Source organism: Haliotis rufescens, unplaced genomic scaffold (genome assembly GCF_023055435.1).
Source record: "Haliotis rufescens isolate VD_foot unplaced genomic scaffold, xgHalRufe1.0.p SCAF_5, whole genome shotgun sequence".
NCBI classification, from domain to species: Eukaryota; Metazoa; Mollusca; class Gastropoda; order Lepetellida; family Haliotidae; genus Haliotis; species Haliotis rufescens.
The window spans coordinates 615,693-640,487 of record NW_025964223.1 but is presented as its reverse complement, the minus strand read 5'-3'; the positions used below and the strand labels follow the sequence as shown (position 1 = coordinate 640,487).

General features: G+C 43.6%; 2 protein-coding genes across 4 annotated transcripts in view; one reads left to right on the top strand and one right to left on the bottom strand.

Moving 5' to 3' along the window:
• Positions 1 to 1,151: 1,151 nt before the first annotated feature.
• Positions 1,152 to 7,101, bottom strand: LOC124111840 (glycoprotein endo-alpha-1,2-mannosidase-like). 2 transcript variants are annotated; one of them, XM_046471694.2, is made up of 4 exons: positions 6,995 to 7,101; positions 5,336 to 6,186; positions 2,783 to 2,892; positions 1,152 to 2,305 (listed from the first exon to the last, which is right to left on the bottom strand). In XM_046471694.2, exons 2-4 carry the CDS (start codon positions 6,141 to 6,143, stop codon positions 1,598 to 1,600), a joined length of 1,626 nt encoding a protein of 541 aa, XP_046327650.2. In that variant the 5' UTR covers positions 6,144 to 6,186; positions 6,995 to 7,101; the 3' UTR covers positions 1,152 to 1,597. The 2 variants fall into 2 exon arrangements, with proteins under 2 accessions (XP_046327650.2, XP_046327649.2); XM_046471693.2 differs by lacking the exon at positions 6,995 to 7,101 and adding an exon at positions 6,657 to 6,725.
• A 791-nt stretch (positions 7,102 to 7,892) lies between these two features.
• LOC124111842 (SR-related and CTD-associated factor 4-like) overlaps positions 7,893 to 24,795 on the top strand; it is a 37,091-nt gene continuing 20,188 nt past the window's right edge. The window contains exons 1-7 of one of the 2 annotated variants that reach the window (XM_046471696.2): positions 7,893 to 8,045; positions 11,466 to 11,594; positions 12,778 to 12,939; positions 13,183 to 13,300; positions 14,030 to 14,220; positions 15,215 to 15,433; positions 16,270 to 16,352. In XM_046471696.2, the coding sequence (XP_046327652.2) occupies positions 8,016 to 8,045; positions 11,466 to 11,594; positions 12,778 to 12,939; positions 13,183 to 13,300; positions 14,030 to 14,220; positions 15,215 to 15,433; positions 16,270 to 16,352 (932 nt within the window). In that variant the 5' untranslated portion in view covers positions 7,893 to 8,015. Of the gene's footprint in view, positions 8,046 to 11,465; positions 11,595 to 12,777; positions 12,940 to 13,182; positions 13,301 to 14,029; positions 14,221 to 15,214; positions 15,434 to 16,269; positions 16,359 to 24,795 lie in introns of both variants that reach the window. The other variant, XM_046471695.2, reaches the window with a different exon arrangement.

The window sequence follows — 24,795 nt, the reverse complement described above, 5'->3', positions numbered from 1 at the left end:
GAGCGCTAGTTTGATTAGCGGCCATTGCAAAAGAATATTGCCATCGCTTTTTGAAGGTTCTGTCACCTAATATGAAAAATGAAATCATATCAAAGTGTGCATTTATATAGCGCATCTTATCCAGATAAACAGAATGTTCATGAGCGCTAGTTTGATTAGCGGCCATTGCAAAAGAATATTGCCATCGCTTTTTGAAGGTTCTGTCACCTAATATGAAAAATGGAATCATATCAAAGTGTGCATTTATATAGCGCATCTTATCCAGATAAACAGGATGTTCATGAGCGCTAGTTTGATTAGCGGCCATTGCAAAAGAATATTGCCATCGCTTTTTGAAGGTTCTGTCACCTAATATGAAAAATGAAATCATATCAAAGTGTGCATTTATATAGCGCATCTTATCCAGATAAACAGGATGTTCATGAGCGCTAGTTTGATAAGCCATCGCTTTTGAATGTTCTTCCACCAAATATGAAACATGAAATCATATCGAATTCTGCATTTAAATAATGCACCTTATCCAGATAAACAGGCTATTCTAGAGCACTCACTCACTTAACAGCATATTCAACAGAGCGCCTGGCAGCCATGTTGTGTCCTGGATACAAGCACTTGTATGAACACAAGATGGCTGCCAGGCTCACGACACATGCTTGTATCTGTGGACACAGCATATGAGTCCAGGCTGAAGCTTATCCACATGCATCTTCCCGAGGCAAGTGAGTTAACAGACTATAAAAGTCCAGTTTCCACCCTTGCCGAACTAGGCTGGTATTATGGAGTTAGATTTTGGCTGGACTAACGAGTCTATGCATAGTCCAACAAAATCGCGCACCAAAATCCGGTTCGTAGAGTGTCATGCAGATTTCGGTCGACTGCAGGATTTGCAAAGCATGTGCACTGCCAACTCGTTGTCAACAGATATTTTCTAAATCTTTTCATGTTTTTAATCAAGGTGCTCACGTGATTTGATGCACTTCGCGATGTAAGACTCGTTTTATCACGATATAGATCTTGATTATCGATCAGATCGTCTTGACTGGGCGCCACCGTTTTGTTTGAAACAAATGCAAGTGATACGAGAGGTTGAATCTGATTGGTCAATAGGTGAGGCATAGAAAGGACATAACTCGTAATAGCCACTGGTGGCGCTACTTAGAGCCCAGGAATTCCAGCCTAGTTCGGCAAGGGTGGAAACTTGACTTTGAAAATCAGTTAACTCTCTTGCCTCGGGAAGATGGTCCACATGCTGCTGTAGTGTACATGTACTGTGCCGACAAAACAAGGAACATAACAAGGGCAAAGTTTGGATTCTAAACCACAATCAGCAGATTCAGGCACAACAAAGGGACACAACTCAGCAAATTGTGGCACCCTAGACAACCATAACAAGCCAAGGCATGATCACAAAGGGTAAATAGTTAAATAGAGAAAAACACTGAGATATATCACAGACGAGATCCATAGACATTTCAATAAAAATAGTTCATTCTTAACAAAATATACAGTCTCCTAATACCTTCCCTGACAGAATCAAATAAATAATCATAGATAGTAACACATAGAAAAGCACCAACAAAACAAATGTACCAACATATCAAAGATCTGTTTTCTTTCTCTTTGAATAATGAGCAACCCATTTCTTTGTCAGGTCCAGATAATACCTTGGACCTCCTGGTGCATAATCATCATATATAAAATTGTCAATTCTTTTGGGAACGGCCGATTCTATCTGAGTGCCTTCGTGCCATTCGTTGTAGGATGTTATTGAAATCAGAGGAGGGTCAACATTGACTGCAGCTTCAAAAGACATTTCGTAATATTTTCCGTGATCCCTGCTCTTTGTATTGATGCTATTCCATGGCCTCACTCGTGTATCGACGTACCCCGGACCAACGCTGGGTAAAAACAGCAGACCTTTCGCCCTGGCAAAGGCTTGTATGATTCCCCAATTTCTCCATGTGCTGCCGTACGTAAATCCATTACTTGCGAAGTACGTATAATAGCCATCGAAACCTCCTGTGACGATGTCTTCTCTGTGTCGCTTCTCAACAATCAAGCCAATGAAAATACCATCGAGATCAGTTCCACGCACTGTCATTTCTCCATCAGGACTGAAGACTTTGGCCCAGTCCCGAGCCTGGACATGGTACGAATCGTAGATGTAATACAATGGGAGTTGTCTCCCCTTGTGCTTCATTCTGTAGAAGGCAGGGTGCTGACCGTAGGTGTTGAGGATGTACTGGAGATCTGCTTTCAATGTCAGATGGTTCCTGTTCTTGTAGGGCTCTATGTGGAAAGTCACCTGGAGGGAAATACAGCCCCAGTTTAACAAACAAAGCTCTGCACTCAGTTTCTTGGGGGGAGCTCAGTGATGGCATATAGAAGTGAGTGAGTGCCCCATGATGATTTAACAACCAATTCATGACATGAGGCAAAATAGCGGGATCGGGTGGTCAGGCTCGCTGACTTGGTTGATACATGTCATCTATCCCAACTACATAGATTGATGCTCAGGTAGACAATCACTGGATTGTCTCGATTATTTACAGACCATCATTATACAGCTGGAATATTGCTGAGTGCAGCATTAAACAACAATTTGTGAGGTGGAATTTGATTGGTCAATAGGAGCGACATAGAAGGGACATAACTCGTATTCGCCATTGGTGGCGCTACAATTGAGTCTGGAAATTCCAGCCTAGTTCGGCAAGTGTGAAAACTGGACTTTCATAGTTGGTTAATACAAATGCCTCAGGAAGATGGGATTATAACAACTCACCTTCAGATCATACTTGTTGGCTTTGTCCAGGATGAGAGGGATGAGTCGGTCGGAGGGTATCCCCTCGTCGTCAGCGTCACGGGACGGATACCACGACACAGACACCACTCCTGGAACACCAAACAATGATTATGACCATGACATACAGTACACTTTGAAGCTACAATTTTAGGCAACACTTTATAAAACTAAATACAACTTGACGTCGGAGATCAAGCAGGAGTGAATGAGTGAGTATTGCTTTTAGCAATATTCCAGCAATATCACGGCGGGGGACACCAGAAACGGGCTTCACACATTGTACCCATATCTGGAATCAAACCCGGGTCTTCAGCGTGACGAGCGAACGCTTTAACCACTAGGCTACCCGACCGCCCGAGATCAAGCAGGAGAAAACATACCGAGTTCAAGTTCAATAATGTCATGTGTTCCTCATATTTTAACCTGAAAGTAGTAGGCACGCTGACATGTTTTACTTTTGCTACTGTGCACTACCACAGTGACCCACATTGATTGATGGATTGTGACTGGGAGTGGGAGGGGGAGTCTGAATGCCAGTTTTTATAGTGCTAGCACACGAGATACCATGTCACAGTTTAACATGGATACATAGCTCAGACACAGTATACTGACTGAGCCGAGCAGTCCTTGTTTTAGCCCCTTAATGCTGAGTGCCAGACAGTGAATCAAGAAGGACCATCTATTGTGGTCTGTGGGTAGGATGCTCTATTCACCAGACCACTGAAGCGGTCGGTTATTTAACGTTTAGTATGGGAACAGAGTACAGTGAACACAGCAGTCCACATTTTGTATATGTGATACCTATTTATTTGACAGTGAGTGAGTGAGTGAGTGAGTGAGTGAGTGAGTGAGTGAGTGAGTGAGTGAGTGAGTGAGTGAGTGAGTGAGTGAGTGAGTGAGTTGGATTGGGTTTAATACCGCTTTGAACAGTATTCCAGTTCCATCACGACATGTCAGCTTAATGTGAGAGCAAATCCCAAAGTGATGCAGGCACCACGATTCGCTTTGCAGAGTTGCGTCCCTTGGGCACGCCAGAAACCTATGATTGTGCGTTCGAATCCCAGTTCGCCCCGATTCTAGGGTTTGTCAGCACCATACCCATGCTCGTGGGTTTCACCAAAGTGGTAAACATCTCAGACCTGCATAACTTCAGGCGTTCCTCCCACATTCAGCTGACACGCCATGACATAACTGGAATACTGTTAAAAGTGGCTTTAAACCCAACTCACTCACTCACTCACTCGCTCATTAACAATGTGATTATGACATTGACTCTTGACTAGTGTAACCTTAATAATCATTGGATTACATTCATTGTATTACCGTATTCTACGTAATAAGTGCCCCACTCTGATAAGCGCCCACAGCGATATTTGCTAATATATTGGCTAGTTAACAATCCCAATTAGCACCCCTTCCAATTAATCAATGTACACAAGACTTATTTATTCATGTATAATACGCACTCGTGTGTTATATGCACCCTTAATTATGGACAAATAAATTCTGGAAAATATATCTGTCGTGTGTAATACGCACAGACTTTTCTATTGTATCATTTCAGGCTGTCAGCATAAACCATGAAATTTATGATCTTTCTACTGTTTTTTTCTCACAAAAATTATATTCTAATAAGAGCCCTCTATTTCTAATTTTGAGAGCGCACTGGGCGCTTATTACGTCAAATACGGTAGTTTTCATTAAGAGCAAGTAGTCACTAAACTTATAGAACCCGAGGCTCAAACAAGCTGTCAATGACCCATTGATCGTTGATCATGAAAGAGCGTAGAAAAATCATAAAGGATTAGGGTGTCTTGGCTCAAAGGAGCTTTAAATCAAATTCAGATTTTCGAGTGAGAGAGTATGTTTTAGTCCGCTTTGGGCACTATTCCAGCAATATCACAGCAGGGGAGACCACAATGGGCTTCACACATGAGGGGAATTGAAACCCGGGTCTAAGCCCAGCAGGGATTTATCAGGTCGTAACTAAGTGCCCCTGGCAAGGAGTTTGGGAAATATTATTTTGTTAAAAAATGGGATTTTTTAAATGTTCACGTCTTCATAAATTCAGAGGTATTTGGGGATTTCATTTAATACAGTGACATAAAATGAAGCATTAATACCTGTTCCTATTTATTGGTCTTGTTGTAAGTGAATATAGGTTACTTCTACTTTTAATTAGTTTATAGTTATATATATTAATACATTGTAATATGCATCGGGAAATGTTCCGTTCCAAATTGAGTATTTTTATTGACTTTTGCTGCAGACTTGGGGCCGAATATCAGCCTCTGAGCTGGTTTACGTAAATCCTTGCCTCGGCTAGATTATTTACAGGGTGGCACGATATTTTCAATTGGACATCAAACAACAGCATAACAAGCCTTATCACATAACTTTCAGTGTTACTGATGCTAACCAATATGATACAGTCAGTAATATACATACAAATACATACTTGCGATACAAAAACACACTGATAATATCTATGTACAATTTCTGGTTAATTCATAAATTCATGACTGCTATCACCTGCTCCTGTGCTCCGTATCTCAATCATATGTTTTTCAAGCACCTCTGGATCACCGGAGCTGTAGGGGCCAAGGGATGGGTAGAAGTTGGCACCAATGTCATCAGGTGGTTTGTGAATCCCGAGTGGCCATTTAATCATTTCTGCTTTATTCCAGTGTGGAAGAAACCTGTGATTCCAGTGAAAATACTTCCCATCTGTTTCCGGATTCCCGTACCAGGGATAGTAGAATAAGTGGACATTATAATTTATTGTCGGTAAGTCTATGCTGACCAGTTTTGGAGCATTTCCTTGATTGAACTGAACGTCAAAGCCAGCTTTGTTGAGCTTGTTTTCGTGTAAACGGAGGAGTTTATTAAGCACTGGATTATGTTTATTGTCAGAGATAACTAACGACTGATCCTGTAATTTCTCTGATCCTTTGTCGTCAACTTTAAATCCTGCTTCATTAAGTTTCTTCTTGTGGATTTGCTCCAATTTCTCTTTGACAGATGCTCCCTTGCTGCCATCTTGTTTTTTCAGTACAAATGATGTCTGCTTGTCAGCATTTGGGGCAGACGGAGTCTGTCTTTCTTTCTCAGACAATTTTTCAAACAGCAATGGTGGGCGTTTCTGTAGGAGTGGGTTTGGGTCATCTTCCCTGAAAATCCTCCACTGATGTCGTCCAGAATGTCGACCAGGTTCCTGAGTGGCGTGGTTTTGAGGCAAGAAATAGATACCTAAAATAATCCACACAAGAAATGATGCTGCCCCTAGATAAAGGATGCATCGTTCTAGATTAATAGTTTTCAGGCATTTTCGAATCTTCATACTTGTGTCCTCACATGCCTACTTCACATTCCTGTGCAGGACCCTGAAATAGACAAATTGTTTGGTATGGAAATTACATTTTTAAATATCTTTGTGAGGGTGACTAAATGGAGGAAAGACTTCCGCCCGTATACCCCCTCCAAACGTTATACATGTATGCACTGCCGCTCAATCCTTTAAATTATATATAATTTTAAGGGGGATTACAGGTGGAAGTCTTACCTAAATGGATTCAGTGTGTCCATGTACCTTAACAGTGTGATTTGTTGCTTCTAATACCAATCACAAGTTGTAATTACTTACATGCTGCCATAACATAGCTGCACTATTCTGTGTGCTGCATTAACGACAAACACAACATGTCAAACCTGTTCTCAAGATCCAGGAAAATCAGAAAATGTGGTTGTTCCATTGATTTCCCCATGACATAATGCACTATTACATGGAAAATCAGTTAACTATTTCATATTTGTACAAATAATTCGGGTCTATCATTTCATATCAGTTGCTTACATGATCCTTCTTGAAGCCTGTAGACATACACATGTATTTTGTTATGTGGTTCAGATGGGGCCCTCAACGGGTTTTTCATTTTACCAGTTCGTAGTACAAAGCAAATTTGGCTCATGTTTGTTAACTAAATAAGATACCAGAATAAATGCAATATTACAAGTGTATATAATGTTAGTATGTAAACATTGCAGTCATTCATCAAGAACTTCTAAGTTATCGCCTTCTATAACCCTAAATGGGCCCCCAGCTTTTTGTTTTGTGTTATAATTTATTCTGTGTTGGGTCCAGATTCGAGGTTTTGGTACATAAATACATCGACCACCTTAAGAAACACTTACAAGCTTCAGACGTAATCTGACAGCTAGACCATTACATATATCACACATAATCACATAGGCCATGGGGCTGTTTCTGAGAGCCACGTGATTGAATGCGTATGAGGATGCCGCAAAATTATGGAATCAAATACGATTTATGATTTATTTCTTAAAATGACCAATGATTTAATGGATGTGTGTACGCCATGTAATATTTCTCCACTCTGTCTTGTAATTCTCTGGATGACTCATATATGTCAAGATATTATGGAAGATATTTCTTTTTAACACATTAAAAAGGAAATACTTTTTACGAGATATATAACTTGTCTCTTCATTCAAATTTCACGAACTTATCTGAAGTATGTTCCTTTGTGTTGAAAATATCAAACATTTATTTATTAAAAATAAAACAATATTTATATTTATCTACCCATATTAATCTAAGTAAGCAATTATATCCCATATGCCCGTAAGCTGTCGTTTTGTGTGGAACACTACGAGACGATGTTCCGTTCATTAAATTGAGGCAGACATAGCTGTTAGCTGTTACCTTAATTAACACGGACAAGTCATATTATTACGTTGTAGAAGAAACAGATGTGTATGCACCATGTAATATGTATGTACAATTAGAGACTAATTTACAACAGTTTAATGTATTTATTTTACAAAACGTATAAAAGTTTGTTAAATCCTGCTTCCACATTTACCATTTCCCTGTCTCTTCATTGTGAATTTATACCATAGTCAATTAGTCAACATTGAAACATAATTCAAAGGATTTTCTTATCATCCTTAATTCGTTCCATTGCCAATATGTCTTTTTTATCTTTCGCTTGGATATAGTTCATACAACGACTGATTTCATTGGCTTCTGAAATCTGAAACACCAATGAACGTGCGACTAACAACTCGGATAAGGGAAATTATGGGCTACATCCCTACCGCCATTTTGCTCAGCACGCTATGTGAGGATCACATACCAAAGCGTTGCGAATATTTATTCTATTTCGTTTTTAAGAGGACGAAATAGCTCATAATGGAGGCCGTTAGAGCTTTCAACAATGAGGTATATATCAGGGAGCTATATTTGATTTCTAATTATTTATGTCTTAGCCAAAAACTAGAGGAAGATAGCCAAGGGTACAACTATCGCATGGGCAGCACGCCGGTGGTCGCGGAATCCAAACATTCGCATTTTCATTGTTGCCTTGTAGTTATTGTGTCATACTTAACAAATAAGTCTGTAGTGTTGCACGTTTGTTGAATGTCCAGGGACGATACGCGTTTACCTCATACGTAAATAATCAAGTTCAATCTTGAAATGCCGCGATGCAGCGCGAGTAGGAAATATGAACGTCGCTATTGCACATGTTGTTTCACAATGGCAGGTGAAATCTCAATTAAGCATAGTTTCTTTTTGCAATCCTAATGATATGATCGCAGATGCTCAATACCGTGACGAATGCTACTGGCCCAGGCCAGATAGATATTTTAAGAATTACCGATGACGAGTAGATATAGTGTTAGGTTTATTACTAATTATTTTACTTCTATGAAGTGTCTTCCAGCAGATATAAAAGTATCAGTAAGTAAACAAATATTGCTGACACAATTGGTGAAACTGTTACTTGGAGGCCTGTCAATTATCGTTCATGACATCAAGGTTGGGCTTGATTGTGAGTTTTGGTATGGGTAACTATCTCTTTCAATGAATGTTAAAGTAATTTTAGGAAAAGCCATTTTTTAGCAAGCAGCCAAGGAGAAAATGACTACTGCGTAATGGAAAACAACCTGGGTCTGATCATTTGGTAAACGATCACAAATTATTTGAGGTCAATAAATAAATGTTGGCTTAATTCAATTAACTCAATAGGCCAAGCCAAGCTTTCAAGCTGCCAATGCTAGCTTCATCCTCCGTGCAGTGCTAATTGAAATCCGAAGGACCACACTCCTTCAACTTTTGGGATAAATAACAAAATATGTGGAATTTCTATTTCTAACATAACACTTTGAAAACTTGTAAAATAGGTATTGACAGTTATAAACCATAGTCTAATTCATTGTTCTGACTTGTGTTGCCCTTAGTTGTATTTGAAACTTTGCTCATCTTCTGAACATCGCCTTCAACACGTCCAAATTCTACCATATAAATCTGATGGTCATCACCAGAAAGATATGCTATATGATCTAAATAGTGAAACCTGTCATGCCTATGGCTGGCAGAATGAGGCCCCCCAGCTAAATACTTATCCCTCAGTTAGATAATGTATCATTAGCCTGGGTCAGTGTTCACACCATTGAGTTAGGACCCGTGAAGATCCGGGGTAGAATAGGTCTTCAGCAACCCATGCTTGCCGTAAAAGGCGACTATGCCTGTCGTAAGAGGTTACTTACGGGATTGGGTGGTCAGGATCGCTGACTTGGTTGATGTATGTTATCAATCCCAATTGCGTGGATTGATGCTCATGATACTAATCACTGGATTGTCTGGTCCAGGCTCGGTTAATTACAGACCGCCGTCATATAAGCTAGAATATTGCTAATTGAGGCGTTAAACAACAAACCAACCTTTGAGTTAGATTGAACATTGAAAAATGTTTTGGTAAATGTATTATAACAATTTGGCAACAATGCAGTTTACCGTTTATGCTCTACAAGCACTCATTTATGTATGATCGTGGCATAACTTCTTTAAATTGTCAGCATGCCAGTAAGTTATCCTCCTTGAGGTTTGGGGGAAGAATACACATCTTGATGGGTCGTGTTTAGGCTCTGTGACTTTCCTGATTGCATGCCATGTTTACCCAATTGTGTTCATTGCTCGAAAATTCAGTTACAGAATATCTTGTCAAGACTCAATTATTTACTCTGCGATCATACAACTGCAATATTGCAGATTGCTGTGTTGACTTTGTTGTGAATGCCGCACTTAGCAATATTCCATCAATATGACGGTGTGTTGAATTGTGGCCAGACAATCCAGTGATTGACATCATGAGCATTTATCTACACAATTGGGATATATTGACCTGCAGTCAACTAAGTCACGGGACCTGACCATCAAATCTATTTTGTCACCTCTTTCGACAATCGTACAAAGTTCCTCGGGTCCTATATTCTTACCCGAAATCCTCATGAGTAAACAATGGCACACTTGAAGGATCACTAGTCCACCAAGGGCAACAAGACCTGTGGTATTGCCAACTAGTCCAAAGGGCTTGTATTTTAAAATGCAAGACTTCAATTGTGATGGCGCAGCTCGAATATTGATGACTATTTTGAAACATTGATTTATTTACTAACCAGCTACTTGGCGATGGAAGTCCTTGTTACTATTGGGGTTGTATTTAATCTGCATTTAATTTATAAGTTGATGGCAGTACATCGATGGCAAGTTGAAGTATCTATTATTGTCATTGATGCTGTGCCTGATTATCAATAGTTGTGATGGATATTGCAAAAGTGAAAAGGCCCCAAATAATTTATAGACACTCCTTGGGGCAAGTCACTGTGCAGAGTTGTCCCTTGGGAACACTTCAGCAACCCATGCTTGCTGTAAAAGGCGACTATGCTTGCCGTAAAAGGCGACTATACTTGCCGTTAGAAGCTACATGCTTGTCGTAAGAGGCGACTAACGCGATTGTTTGGTCAGGTTCATTGACTTGGTTGATGCATGTCGTCGTATCCCGATTACGTGGATCGATGCTCATGATGTCAATCACTGGATTGACAGATTTACAGACTGCGTTCATATAGCTGGAATATTGCCGAGAGCGGCGTTAAACAACAACAAAAAAAAACAGAAAGATATGGTGGGTTCGAACCCTGGATCTCCCCGATTATGTTTCTAGGTTTGTCAGCACCATACCCATGCTTGTGGGTTTCACAAAAGTAGTAAATGTCTAAGAACCTGCATCACTTTTGGCTTTCGTCTCACATTGAGCTGACACGGTGTGATATAGATGGAATACTGTTAAAAATGGTGTTAAACCCAACACCCACTCACTGCAGAAAGTTAGGGATTGATAAAGTTGTCAGTGTCACTCTGGGTGTTGAAACCTTGTACAATTTCTGATGTAGCTCACCTAGTTCCATGTTTTTCTAAAATGTTTTGAAAGAAATTTATGTTTTACATATGATTGTCCTGAAATAGCCATGCTATTCACAGCTAATTAGATATAACATTGTTAGTCTACTTTCAGAGTTGCCAGCTGGGTTGTAATCTGTGCCAAGGTCAATGCTGAACTTGGCTTTTGGCACTATTTTCAGTAGATTTTGAGTTACTTTATTGGAAATTGTTAGTTTCAGAATAGTGGTTAAACAACGTTTGTTAGTACTTAGCTTGTAATATAATCATGTACATATCTGATTAGATTTAAATTGATTATATCTGGACAAAGTCATTAAGCAAAAAATCCAGAGTTACAGTACATTGTAGTTGAAAATTTTGGGGTTGATGTTAAATCCTGATTTATTTGTTTTTCAGCTCTCCTCATTATATGAGGTTCGGCCTCCTATTTCACGTGCCAAAATGGCTAATGTCACTAAATGTGCCATAAAGGCCATCAAGTTCTACAAGCATGTGGTTCAGAGTGTGGAGAAGTTCATTCAAAAGGTTTGTTTTATGTTGTACTTTCAGTGTATCCCTGTCTATAGTCATGATAGTATCCCTCACCCCTTATCTGTTCTTCAAGTCAGCCTGTGTTTCTATTCCGTTAACACATGGTTGAGGGCCTTGTTTCACGAGTCAGTTCTTTATTTTGACTGTAGGCTGGGTTATTCCTGTACACAAATGCACACTTTTAGAAATACTCTACTTTTACTCCACTGCTGGCATTTTGTTAAACCTACACTAACCTCTGTACTCATCCCTGTGCTTCTCACAGTCTCAAATTACCTGCCTTTGAGCGGCCAGACTACTAGGTCTATTGTTCCAATCAGAATGTGATTTTCAAACCAGCCTCAATGTTGGGTTGCGATATCAACATGGGGCCAGTCCCATTGAGATATTCAGCGTGCAAAACTGACTTCATGCTGAAAGGATGAAAACTGAAAGGATGTCTTCATGTCTTTCAAAACAGGCGGTTACTTTTACCCATTACCCATTAATTAAGTTTGCAAGAACCATGGGATGGGTCCAGGGGTTAGTGTTGGTTTACCGAAATGCTCGCCCTGGAGATATAGAGGATGTATCAGGACTAGTGGACTAAATGTGTTAGTTTCTATCGCTAGAGATACCCTTGTACCTCGTACTGGAACACACGATTGTGTGATGATGTTTGCCAGCTCCCAGGACACAGAAGCTGGCTTGGCCCAGGCTTGATTATTTAGGGTCCTGGACTCCATTGTAATATAGCTGGAATAGTGTTGGCTGTCGGACAACAACCTACATTATGCACCGGAATCTCAGGATCATAGCTCTACATGAATTTTTTTGTCATTGAAGAAATTGTATTTTCATTTCAATAATTTTCTTGCTTGTAGGGGGCACAGATGGCCCAGTCGTCTAAGGCGCCACGATTCGCTGTGCAGAATTGCGTCCCTTAGGCACGCCAGAAACCTATGATTGTGGGTTCGAATCCTGGTTCGCCCCAATTATGTTTCTAGGTTTGTCAGCACCGTTCCTGTGCTCGTGTGTTTCACTGGAGTGGTCACCTGCATCACTTCGGGCTTTCCTCCCACATTTTTAGCTGACACGCTGTGATATAACTGGAATACTGTTTAAAGCGGTGTTAAACCCAACTCACTCAATCACTCACTCACTCACTCTTGCTTGTAATGAAACTTTTGTCTTTCAGTGTAAACCAGAGTACAAAGTTCCCGGTTTGTATGTGATAGACTCCATAATCAGACAGTCCCGCCACCAGTTCGGTTCGGACAAAGATGCGTTCGCCCCAAGGTTTACCAAGAATATAGTCTCAACGTTCCAGAATCTGTTTAAATGTCCACCAGATGAGAAGGTGAGTATCGTTGCTTTCTGAACAGCATGGTAATCCCCTTGTCCTAAGTAGTTACAAACATCAATGTGTTTATCATTTTCATGATTTTAACCATTTTGTACCTCCCAATTGTCTATTGTTTGTTTAGGATATGCTTGACATATAGGTCACTTTTGGTTACAAATCAGTATGGCAGCTCAGACACGTTTGTGTATACTTGAGCAACTATATGATCTATAATCCCATTTGTTTTGTTTTTTTCAGAGCAAAGTTGTCCGGGTACTTAACCTTTGGCAGAAGAATTGTGTCCTACCAGTGGATGTGATTCAACCATTACTGGATCTTGCTGCTGAGCCCAATAATGTTGACAGGGTGTTAACTGGTAAGTATTCTGTGAGGTAGTACAGATAGAAAAAGCTGATACTCGGTGCCAACTGTTTCCTCTGTACACACACATGTTGCTCAGGGTATGTGCTGGCTGGGGGATGGATCAGCTGCTGGGTGTTTGGTTGTTTGGTTTCCCACATGGGTAAAGTGTGTGAAGCCCATTCACCCTCATGGCAATACTGCTGGACTGAGACCCGTGAAGATCAGGGGTAGAAGAGGTCTTCATCAACCCATGCTTGCTGTAAAAAGCAAATATGCTTGTCGTTAGAGGGGACTAACAGGATCGGGTGGTCAGGCTCGCTGACTTGGTTGATGCATGTCATCGCATCCCAATTGCGTGGATCGATGTTTATGATGTCAATCACTGGATTGTCTGGTCCAGACTCGATTATTTCCAGGCAGCTGTCATATAGCTGGAATATTGCTGAGTGCGGCGTTAAACAACAAACAAACAATTGCTAGAAGTGATGTAAACCGTAACTCATTGTCGTTTATAGGGAGTGGTTATGATTGGCTAAGGTTCAAGTTCTCTTCAATGACATTTAGTTAGACCTGTACTGTGTGTGCCAGTCATCTCCCCAGGAGCATAGTTACCAGTCTGACTTGCAACTGTGTAAAGAAATGGCATGCTAATTAATAGACAGTGCCTTTCAGAAAGTAGTGTGATGCCAATTGGAATGGGGGTAAATACATTGTTAATCTCAAGCCTGTATTTTGCTCACAGCTCAACGTGCTGTGGAGAAGGTGGTCACAGCACACCAGCAGAAGAGCCATGGTGGGCCGGGGGCGGGGCCAGGGCCAGCACATGCAGGGGGCAGCTCCAACATGGAGGCCAAGCCAGCCCCACAGGATGTGCTGGCCACACAGAATGACATGCTGGCTACTGTCACCAAGCTACTGCAGCAGACTGATGAGGTATACAGGATTGAATTCTGGTGAAATGAGCCAGATAAACAAATTTCCACATAAATGAATCATGAAGACATAGTAGGGCTGAAACTTCTTGACTATCAATATTTCAGTGAGGTTCCAAAGAAAAAGCTAGTTGTAGACACGTTTGCAGTGGTTATTTTAACTTTCATTTTGCAATATTGACTGACAAATCGCTGGTGTGTGCGTCGTTAAATGAGTGGTAAGTAATTCATTGTAGCTAGTTTATTGTCTTGTATCGATACAGAAAAAAACGTATTGTGTATTGAATCATCACTTGAAAACTTGAGATGCATCGATGCACTGATGTATTGTTTCACCCCTAAGACAGTGATAACGTTTCCAACAGTACTGACGTTGAAGGCAGTGGTTTAACTATGCATGTGATTTTAAGGTATAGGGTTGAAAATGTGTATCTCAGTGATCTCGCATGTTTACAGTCGGGGCTACAGTCTGTAAAAGTATGTAATTTGATGTATTTTCACTCCATAATTTTGATAGGTTTAATAGATTGAGGTAATTAGTACTCGGAACATATTTGTTCAATGTAAGTGTTACAACAAACGGTCTGAAAGGATATGTCAAGGAACAAAACCTTATTGTAAAGTGCCTTGAGGCAGACACATTCCTACATTACAATAACATCAGCAACCCATGTTTGCCGTAGAAGGCGACTGTTTGTGGTAAGAGACGACTGACGGATTCAGGTGGTCAGGCTCGCCGACTTTGTTGATGCATGCCATTGTATCCCAATTGCGTGGATCGATGCTCATGCTATCAACCACTGGGTAGTCTGGTCCAGGCTTGATTATTTCCAGACTGCCGTCATATAGCTGGGATATTGCTGAGTGCGGCGTTAAACCACAAACAAACAAACAAACAACATTCCTCCATTACCTTGTTATTGTGTGTCTCAAGCACAGAAGTTTCCAAACAACGATTTTTAGTCCTTTCTACATTAGCATATGTCTGTCTCCAGCAGGGTGCAACCAGCCTGAGCTCCCAGCAGCATCAACTGCAGCAGCTGCACATTCTACAGCAGCAGCTGATGCAACAGACCGAGCTGATGCAGAAACCACAAGAAGCTGGGCCCATCATAGACAACAACCTACTGGCACAGATTCAGACACTTACCAACCAGCTCCTCAGCAAGACTGGAGGAGAGGGGAAGGGGCCGCCAGAGCCAGGCTTCAACAAGGTGAGTTACCATTGTAACTGGTTTGCACATTAAATATTATTCCAATGCAGTAAGCGATCTTTTGTAGTTTGCAGTAAGAACTGCTCTTTGAATGCAATATAGGGACTGCCTTAATTATGACTCCTTCTTGTCTCTACCAAACCCTTACTCGTAGGATTCACCCTTTTTTTTCAAAATGGAATGAGATTTGGAATGTGCACTTTGTGGGGCTTAGATGTTGGGTTTTTTGTGCAATATTTTAAGTTTTTATGCTCGAAAATTCTCAGACATATTTCCTTTGAAAACTTTTGCGATTGTATGAGGGAGCTGACATGATATTGTGATAATGCTGACAGCAATTTTTATCTCACCTCTTCCCTCCTATAATGCAGGGGGATATAGTCATCATCTGGTCTGTCTGTATTTCATTTCCAGAGCATAACTTGAAAACCTTGAAAGATTTTTCATCCAAACTTGGAAAATGTATTAACCAGGGACCACTTGCACAAAGCGATCCTAGCGCTAAGACTATCGTAAGCCTATGTTAAAGTATGGGAGTTATGATTACCTTAGCGCTAAGATCGCTTTGTGCAAGTGGGCCCAGGGGCCGAAGTGGTGCCTATTGCTATTATGGGGCCCCAGGGGATTTGTCATCTTCTGATGACTCTTGTTTTATGAGTGTCTGTCTTTGTTGACATTTTTAATTGTTGACTACATTTTCAGGTGAACAACAGTGCCTGTGGCACAACTATTCATATTTTCATATCAAAAGTTGTATGTCATGGCATAAGTTTGAGAAAGATGTGTCTGTGTATGTTATGTTATGTTATGTTAAATTATTTGTTAACTTGTTTCAGAAACTGCTAGACTTTGACTATGGTGAGAGTGATGAAGAGGATGAGAGGAGGGAGGGTGGAGGTCACCAGGGAGGAATTCCTGGGTACGGGTAATGAAACTTTTACTTATATGTAGTTTAGTTCTGTTTAGAATAGTATCCTCAGTCTTTCTTCCTTCTTGTTACGGACCTCCTCCATGGTCTAGAGGTAGATCGTCCGCCCGGAGAGCGGAAGGTCCGGGGATCGATCCCCGGCCGCGTCATACCAAAAGACGTTAAAAGATGGTACTTGTTGTTACCCTGTCTGGCGCTCGGCATTAAGGGGCTAAAACAGGAACTGGTCGGCTCGGAGTAGGTATACTGTGTCTGAGTGGGGTATTCATGTTAAAACAGCGGCATGGTATCTCAGTGAGCTAGCAGTATAAATCGGCATCAGTCCGGACTACGCACGCACGCACGCACGCACGCACGCACGCACGCACACACCTGCATGCATGCACGTCGCTATATAAGTGCAATAATCTTGGATGCGACGTTAAACCCAATTTCACCTCACCTTACCTTCTTGTTACGTGACAATCTCATTAAAATAGGTTCTTTTACTCTGATACAATACCTCTGAGTGTGAAGATCCGTGACATCTCAATAGAAAGGTTGTCAGGTGAACTGTGTGAACTTTAACCCTTCTGTCAAAATGTAGGTTCTCAAGCCTGCCAAACAGATGTCAGCTTTCTAAAACATTACTTTACTACCTTAATTTGGAAATGTTGATCTTAACTAAACTTATCTGCCACAGAACACAAACATAGTAGCCCCTCTTGGGTGTAGATGCCATGACGATCAGAAATGACTTTATTTATGGTATACCTTAAAGAGTATGATAGGGTGGCTATGTATTTTTGCATTCGGATGTCCCTAATTATATTCCCTTTTGAGATAACAGAAATTCAGATGTGGTTGTCTGAACTCTTCATTCACTTGTACTCAGAGTTTACGCTGATTAGCTGATTAAAAAGTTCAACTGATGTAACATTCTTTGGAGAGTTTTTTTATGAGATTGGTGACGTAAGAAAACGACCATCTGACTTCTCATTGAATTTTTGTGTTAAGTTTTGGTGCTGTGCTGTTGACAATTTACATAGCAAGTTTGTGGCCTTTTCAAATTGTGCATTCTGTGTTTGGACCTTGTTATTCACGATGTTATACATCTTGTGGATCAATGCTCGTGATATCTGTAACTGGATTGTCTGGTCCAGACTTGATTATTAATTTATTTCCTCCGTCATATAGATGGAATATTGCTGAGTGCGGTGTCAAACAACAAACAAAAGCATATGAAACGATGCTTGAAATACAATTAAAGTACAATTGAAATTTTATGTCATAATCTATTAATTCATTCACTTGAAGCGATATGATGTAATTTTTTTTTTCACTGCACACAATACACAATAAAGCAATTTTCCCCCTAAACTTTATATGTTATACTCTGTCCCTATGAAATGTTGAGCAGTAATAGTGTTCAGTTATCTTGCTTGATTCCCTCATTGACAACTGAATCCGTCAGTACATGAACCTACCGTATATATACTGTTTTTGTGATGGTCAGTGAGAAAATTAATACCTCTGGAAATATGAAATTTTCACATAAAGGGCCCATTTCAGAAACTTCCTGGTGTGAACCCTGCAACATGACCCTGGTCCATGTCAAAACAAATTCTTTAAATTGAGCCCTGATATGTTTGGTTAAATTAGACTTGTGAAATGAAATCATTTCAAACCGAATCCCATAAATATTCTTGTATAGTACACACTTCTTTTCTTGATATTTAGACTCCATAATTAGGGGTGGGTATGTTTATTACCACCTCTTTGTTTCAGCTGATTTGTAAAATTAGCCAGAAATAGTTTTAGATGTGTTTGTTATTATTCTGTCAGCTATGCTGCTGGTCATGACAGGTCATCAGTTCAACAATCAATATCTCCTGCTTTTGAATGAAAATACTACAACTACCCACCTGAACCTACCCTTAATTTATAAACATTTTCTGATAGAAAATATATGTTGCCACAGGCTAATTTGCAGATCATGTGACCGGACTTTTCTCTCATTTTAAACAAAGGTTGAAATCAGATTAGCCTGACTCTTTACATGTGGCATAATTATTAAGACATGCTACTAAGTCTGCAACTGTGTGGTGCACGACAATATATAGTTACAATAGCTCTCTGTATGGCTTCAATGTTAGCTTGTGATGTAAACAAAGAAAACGATGCAAATGGATATATATTACATTAAGTAATACGTTACCACTGTTATACCGAGGCTGTTGTCTCCCACAACTGCTGCTATAGCGAAATCTACCACAGAGATCTCAATTACCTCATGCAGCACGTGCGTAGCCACCTAGCTGCCATGTGACACCCTTCACTCTTGTCTCCTTCGTCTGCTTAGCAAGACGTGTTTTCTCCTGCTGAAGCGTTCCTGGAAGATTTGGTGATATTTATTATAGTTTATTCTCTAATAAACTGTGCTTTTATGGGGCGTTGCGGTAGCTACGCTTGGTTATAATTTTCCCGCCCTTTTTTCTCTATACTTGCGGGGTTCGCGTATGCACGTTGTGTTTTACGTTTCCCCTGTTCTTGTATGTTTTGGGGGTTAACATAACTTATTTCTTTAATAAAAGTTATATGTGTATGTTATATGTTCACATTGCTCGTTTATTTTCTTGTGAAAATGCTCGTTTGTGAATCGTTGTGGTGCGTGCGTTGTAACCATGTTTTGTTCTTTGTTTATAGCAAACAATGTCTGACATGGATATGTCCCCAGTATCCACCCCCTCTACCCCTGCTCCTCGGAGTTGTGGGGTGTGCAGAAAGTTTTTGTCATCCCGGGATCCCCACGATCGTTGCCCGCGGTGCAGGGTTCCTTGCGGGGACACCCGGTGTACCCTGTGCGAAGGTCTGGGGCCTGCGGAGTTTGAGCGGTACCGGCTGTACGTACAGTCCGTCTCCACCCCTGTGGTGGCCGGTTCGTCCGGTCGGGGTCCCCGTGCGGGTACCACCTCCTCGGCTGCGGCGGATCCCCTTGCGGCCCTCGGGCTGTCTGGGGCTTCCGTCGCCGCATTATTGTCGAAACTTGTGGACTCCAAGCTGGCGGCCTTATCGCAAGATAGGCCGCTGGCTGTTCCGTCCCCGGCCTCTTCGGTGGCCGCGGGTTCGGACGCGGGGTCCACCGGTACGGCGGCGGCTGCCGTGGTTACCGGTCCTTCCCCCGAACCGTTGCTTCCGCTATCGGTTAAGGACCGCGTTGCCATGGTGTATGACCTCTTCGAGGACATGCCAAAGCCCCTGCCGATACCGCGGGGAATCCACGGTTCCGTGGGTTCCTCCGAGGTATACGACGAGACGTCCGACAAGGCTTTCCCGGCATCAACCTTGCTGCGCGGGATTAAGCCTTCTTTGGAGAAGGCCTTCACGGCTGCCTCCGGTCGGGGTCTCCCGTTACCTCCCCCGTCGTGGAGAAAAGGGTCTTTCCCAGTACATGACCTTGCCTTTCCCGAGGCTGGTCCTTCTGCGGAAGCCCATGTGGAGCGTTTGGGGGTCCGTGCCCCACCGGTTGCCACGGTACCACAAGGTACCTTGCAACAGCTGGACACCCTCGCTCGACACTCCATGCTGGCAATGTCTCACGGAGACACATACCTGGCTGCAGCGGCCAGTCTGGTCGAAGGTTCTCCCACGGACCGAGACCAGCGCATTTACAACTGCTTGCTCGGTTTGAATGCTTCCCTGGAGTACGTTGCCGGGGCTTCGGCCTTTGTTTCCGGCACGTGCCATTTTCTTCGGCGCCAGTCGTATCTGGTTGCTTCAGGGTTGGACGCTGCTAATCAGGAGGTGCTCCTTTCGCAGCCTTGGTCTGCTCGGACCCTGTTTAATAACAAGATCCCTGGGGTTCTGAAGGAACAACAGGCCGCTGTGTCTGCCGAGGCCTCTCGGCACACACTGGATCTTGTGGGGTCCTTGCATAGGCGCCTGGGTGCCGCTCCGAAGCGGAGCGCGCCCCAGGATGCTGCGTCCGGCAGGCCTAAGGGGTCGGGTCCTTCTTCCTCCGGGAAGAAGCCCCGCTCTGAGGGCTCCGGTAAGGGTTCTCAGCAGCCCTTTCGCGGGAAGAAGGGGAACTGGGGGAAGCCCAAGTCGTCTAAGGACGGCAAGGGCCCCTCCAGGTGACTCTCATTGGAGGGGTTCGTATGCCGACAGCGCCAACTTCGGTTGGCCCGTAGGCGAACCCGAGTCACTTGGCCCTGGACAGTTGCGCCTGCCGCAGCCCGTCCGGCCCCCCTCTCTTTCCCCAGTGGGAGCCAGACTCCAGACTTACTGGGAGAATTGGGAACAAGTGTTCGACGACCCGTGGGTGGTCAACACGATTCGGTACGGCTATCGGCTCGATCTCATAGCGAATCCGCCGCTCACCGTTGCCCCGTCGGCAGGTTTCTATTCGGAAACCGTTCTTCCCTTCCTCGCCGATGCCATCGGCAGGTTGGTGGAGAAGAGGGCAGTTCGGGAGTTAGCTCTACCAGAAATAACACCGGGGTTTTACTCCAGGATATTTCTCGTTCCCAAGAAGGACAGTGCCGAACTCAGAATGATTCACAACTTGAAATCGTTCAACGAGTTCTACCTGCGCAAACCGCCCAAGTTCAGAATGTTGAGCTTGACGGACCTGACAGCACTGATCATGCCGGCCGACTGGCTAGCTTCGATCGACCTGAAGGATGCTTATCTGCATGTTCCGATTCACTCGGATCATCAGAAGTATCTCAGGTTTGTCTTTCAAGGCAGGCACTACGAGTTGGTTGTACTCCCATTCGGTCTTTCATCCGCTCCCTGGCTGTTCACCCGGTTAACCACCCCCATAGTGGGGTTCCTCCACCGGAGGGGTGTCCGGTACTTCGCGTACCTGGACGACTCGCTAGTAGCAAATCGAATGTCGGACACCCTGTCACGCCATCTCGTTTTCGCACGTCGGCTCTTGGAGCAATTGGGGTGGATTGTCAATCTCCCCAAGAGCGAGTTAACCCCTTCTCAGAACTTGCAGTTCATCGGAGGTCGGTTCAACACGGTGTCCCATCGCCTATTTGTCCCCCCAGACCGGTGGCACAAAATTCAGGCGATGATTGCCAAAGTCTTAGCGGTGCAACAGACTGTTCACTTTTGGGAACAGCTGTTAGGGCTACTTGTATCAGCCCAGGACTGCACCGAACGGGGTCGTCTCCAACTCCGCCCGCTGCAACGGTTTGCTAATCCAGTTGTTAGCAACGGAGGTGAACAGTGCGACCGTCGCCCTCCCGGATCGGCTCCGACCGCATCTGGAGTGGTGGACGCTCCCTTACAATGTCTTATCAGGAGTCTCTATGCGGCCCTACCGGGCCACGTTGAACCTGTATACAGACGCCTCTCTAGTGGGCTGGGGCGCCCATCTAGAGGGGGAGGTGAGCTCGGGGCTGTGGTGCGTAGACGAACTAGGTCTTCACATCAATTGTCTCGAGTTCAAGGCAGTGATCAACGCAGTCAATCACTGGAAGCATCGTCTCGTCGACGCCCGGCTCATGCTGGCGACCGACAACACGACGGTAGTGTCCTATGTGAACAAACTGGGGGGAACCCACAGTCACTCGCTACTCGATCTCACGTTCGAGTTTTACGCTCTGGTGGACAGTGTCCCGTGCCAGATACGCGCCCGTCACATCCCAGGTGTGCGGAACGTACTGGCCGATGCTCTATCGAGGCCTCAGGATCCGAGCCCCACAGAGTGGATGCTGAACCCAGTGGTGTTTCAGTGGCTGTGCGAACGTTTGGGTCGTCCGATGGTCGACCTGTTCGCAACACGGTTCAACAATCAACTCCCGTTGTTTGTATCACCAGTCCCGGACCCGAGGGCCATCGATCACGATGCTCTCGCGTTAGACTGGACGGGCTTGGACGCTTATGCTTACCCGCCGACAGCGTTGATACCACACATTCTAAGCCGGCTTCGAGGAGTTCGCTGTCGAATGTTACTGATCGCGCCCATGTGGCCGAACAGATCGTGGTACCCCGACTTGCTGACCCAGGTCACGCAGTCGCCACTCCCACTGCCTGTGAGACCGGATCTCTTGATCCACCCTCACACCCGTCAGCTTCATTCAAACGCAGGGCAGTTCAATCTGCACGCGTGGATGTTGTCACCGAGCGTCTGAGGAGTAAAGGTTTTTCTCGCCGGGCGTCTCGTGCATACGTTAGTATGCATCGTGATTCTACCCAGAAGGTGTATAATGCACGTTGGGTTATTTTCACGAAGTGGTGTTGTAAACATCACATTCATTCGCCAGATAAGGTATCTGTGCAGGATATTGCTCGTTTCATGTCTCACTTGCGAGAGACCCGGAAACTCTCCGGGGGTTCCATTGCCAACTATGTCTCGTCCGTTGCTACGGTACGGGACGTTGCTATGGGTACCAGTCTCTCCAAAGAGCCGGTGATACGGGGTATTATCAAGGGTTTCAAACAGCACGATCTTAAGAAGGGCCGCCTTCGGGCACCGGCCTGGGATCTTTCCCTAGTGTTGCAATCACTCACGGAAGCTCCGTATGAACCCTTGCATAGTGCTTCGTTCCGGCATGTGACTTGGAAAACAGCATTTCTCCTCTCCTTTGCCACGGCGGCACGTGTATCCGAAATTCATGCACTCGATGTCGCCAAGGTACGATTCGATAGGGGTGACGAAGGAGCGGTCCGCCTGGGCCTGCTCATGGGCTTCGTCGCCAAGAATCAGAGAGTCGGGCAAACGGAGAGAGAATTCACTGTAAGATCCCTCAAAGAAATCTTACATCCTGCTGATACTGAGGACAGAGCGCTGTGTCCGGTTAGGGCCCTTAAGTATTATCTTAAGGCTTCGAATGAACGTAGACAAGGGCGTGACCGTCTGTTCATATCGTGTAACCCTAATCGCACGGTTGACATAACTCGCAACTCGATTGCGTTGTGGCTTCGTTCTGTCATCAATCTGGCGTACCGGTCTCGGGGGTTACCGGTAGCGGGGTCAAACCCGCACGAGATCAGGGCGCTAGCGGCAACATTTGCCCTACACTCGAATATCTCTGTTCACAGAATATTACGAGGTTGTTACTGGCGTTCTGACTCGGTTTTTGCCAATCATTACCTCAGAAAGGTTTCTGATGAAGACGTGGAGGGGGTGCTGATCGCGGCACAAGCGGTCATCTAGGGGGTGTGTCCAGCGCAATTCCAAACTCCGCAGTCGTCAGTCCTTGCACGGTGGTCAATCTGGGTCGTCTCCAATGTTCCCACGCCGTGGGTACAGGAGTGGGGGTCCTGCAAACCAGCGCACTCACACCACAGGTGAGGCGGCTTTTTGTGTGTTTTGTCCTTATTTGTATTTTGACAATTATGCATTTAATTGTCTGTCGTGTATTCCAACCTTGCGATACATGCTTACGAATACTGGAATTAGGTCACGCGCCTAATGCATACTTTAAGTAGGCTTGCTCTGGGATATACGGTCTGAAGGAAATTAATTTCCCTCTTTTCGACTGTTTAACCTGATCTAAGATTTAGCTCACGCGGATACAGTGTTCTCATCCGCTGCGGCGATGAAATACCTATCCAGTGGGGCCGTTTGGAGTCACCAATCGTTTTGGCATTGACGATTGAGCCTTACGGTATGCGCTTGACAGTGCTTTGGTATTCCTATAGGGTAACGCCTAGCTAGGTGCATGCGCATCGAGTGCTTCCGCCTTGGTGTTTACTTCCGCTGGTCGGAAGGAACGCTAGCAGTCAGGATTCGGGTTGTAGGTGCTCCCCACCGCCTACTGTGGTAGTCAGCCTCGGTATAACAGTGGTAACGTATTACTTAATGTAATTTGTAGAATTTTCCTATTCGGAATATTCTATAAGTAATACGTTACCACTGGGCTGCTGCCCGCCCGTCCGTCCCCCGAGCACTTGCTCTCGCAGGAGACAAGAGTGAAGGGTGTCACATGGCAGCTAGGTGGCTACGCACGTGCTGCATGAGGTAATTGAGATCTCTGTGGTAGATTTCGCTATAGCAGCAGTTGTGGGAGACAACAGCCTCGGTATAACAGTGGTAACGTATTACTTATAGAATATTCCGAATAGGAAAATTCTACAATTTTTTCACTTTTTTGGATAGTTTCAGATTTGTTGATATTCTTTTTCTGATGACAGATTATGACAGCCTGAAATAATACTTAAGAAAGTCAGTGCGTATTATACACAATAGATGTTTTTCCAGGATATAATTGCCCATAATTAGGTAAGCTTATTATACACGAAAAAATGCAGGACTTCGAATCACATCATTTGTTAACGATAATTCCTAAATTATTTATTTCATTCATGACTGCAGAATAATTCGAACATTTGTTTTCCAAAAGTTAAATTCCGCTGACAGGGGAGAAATCTATAATTTCATCAGAGCTCTCAGAATAATGCAGAACCCTTGTGGGACTGAGTGTCAGAGACCGTTTTG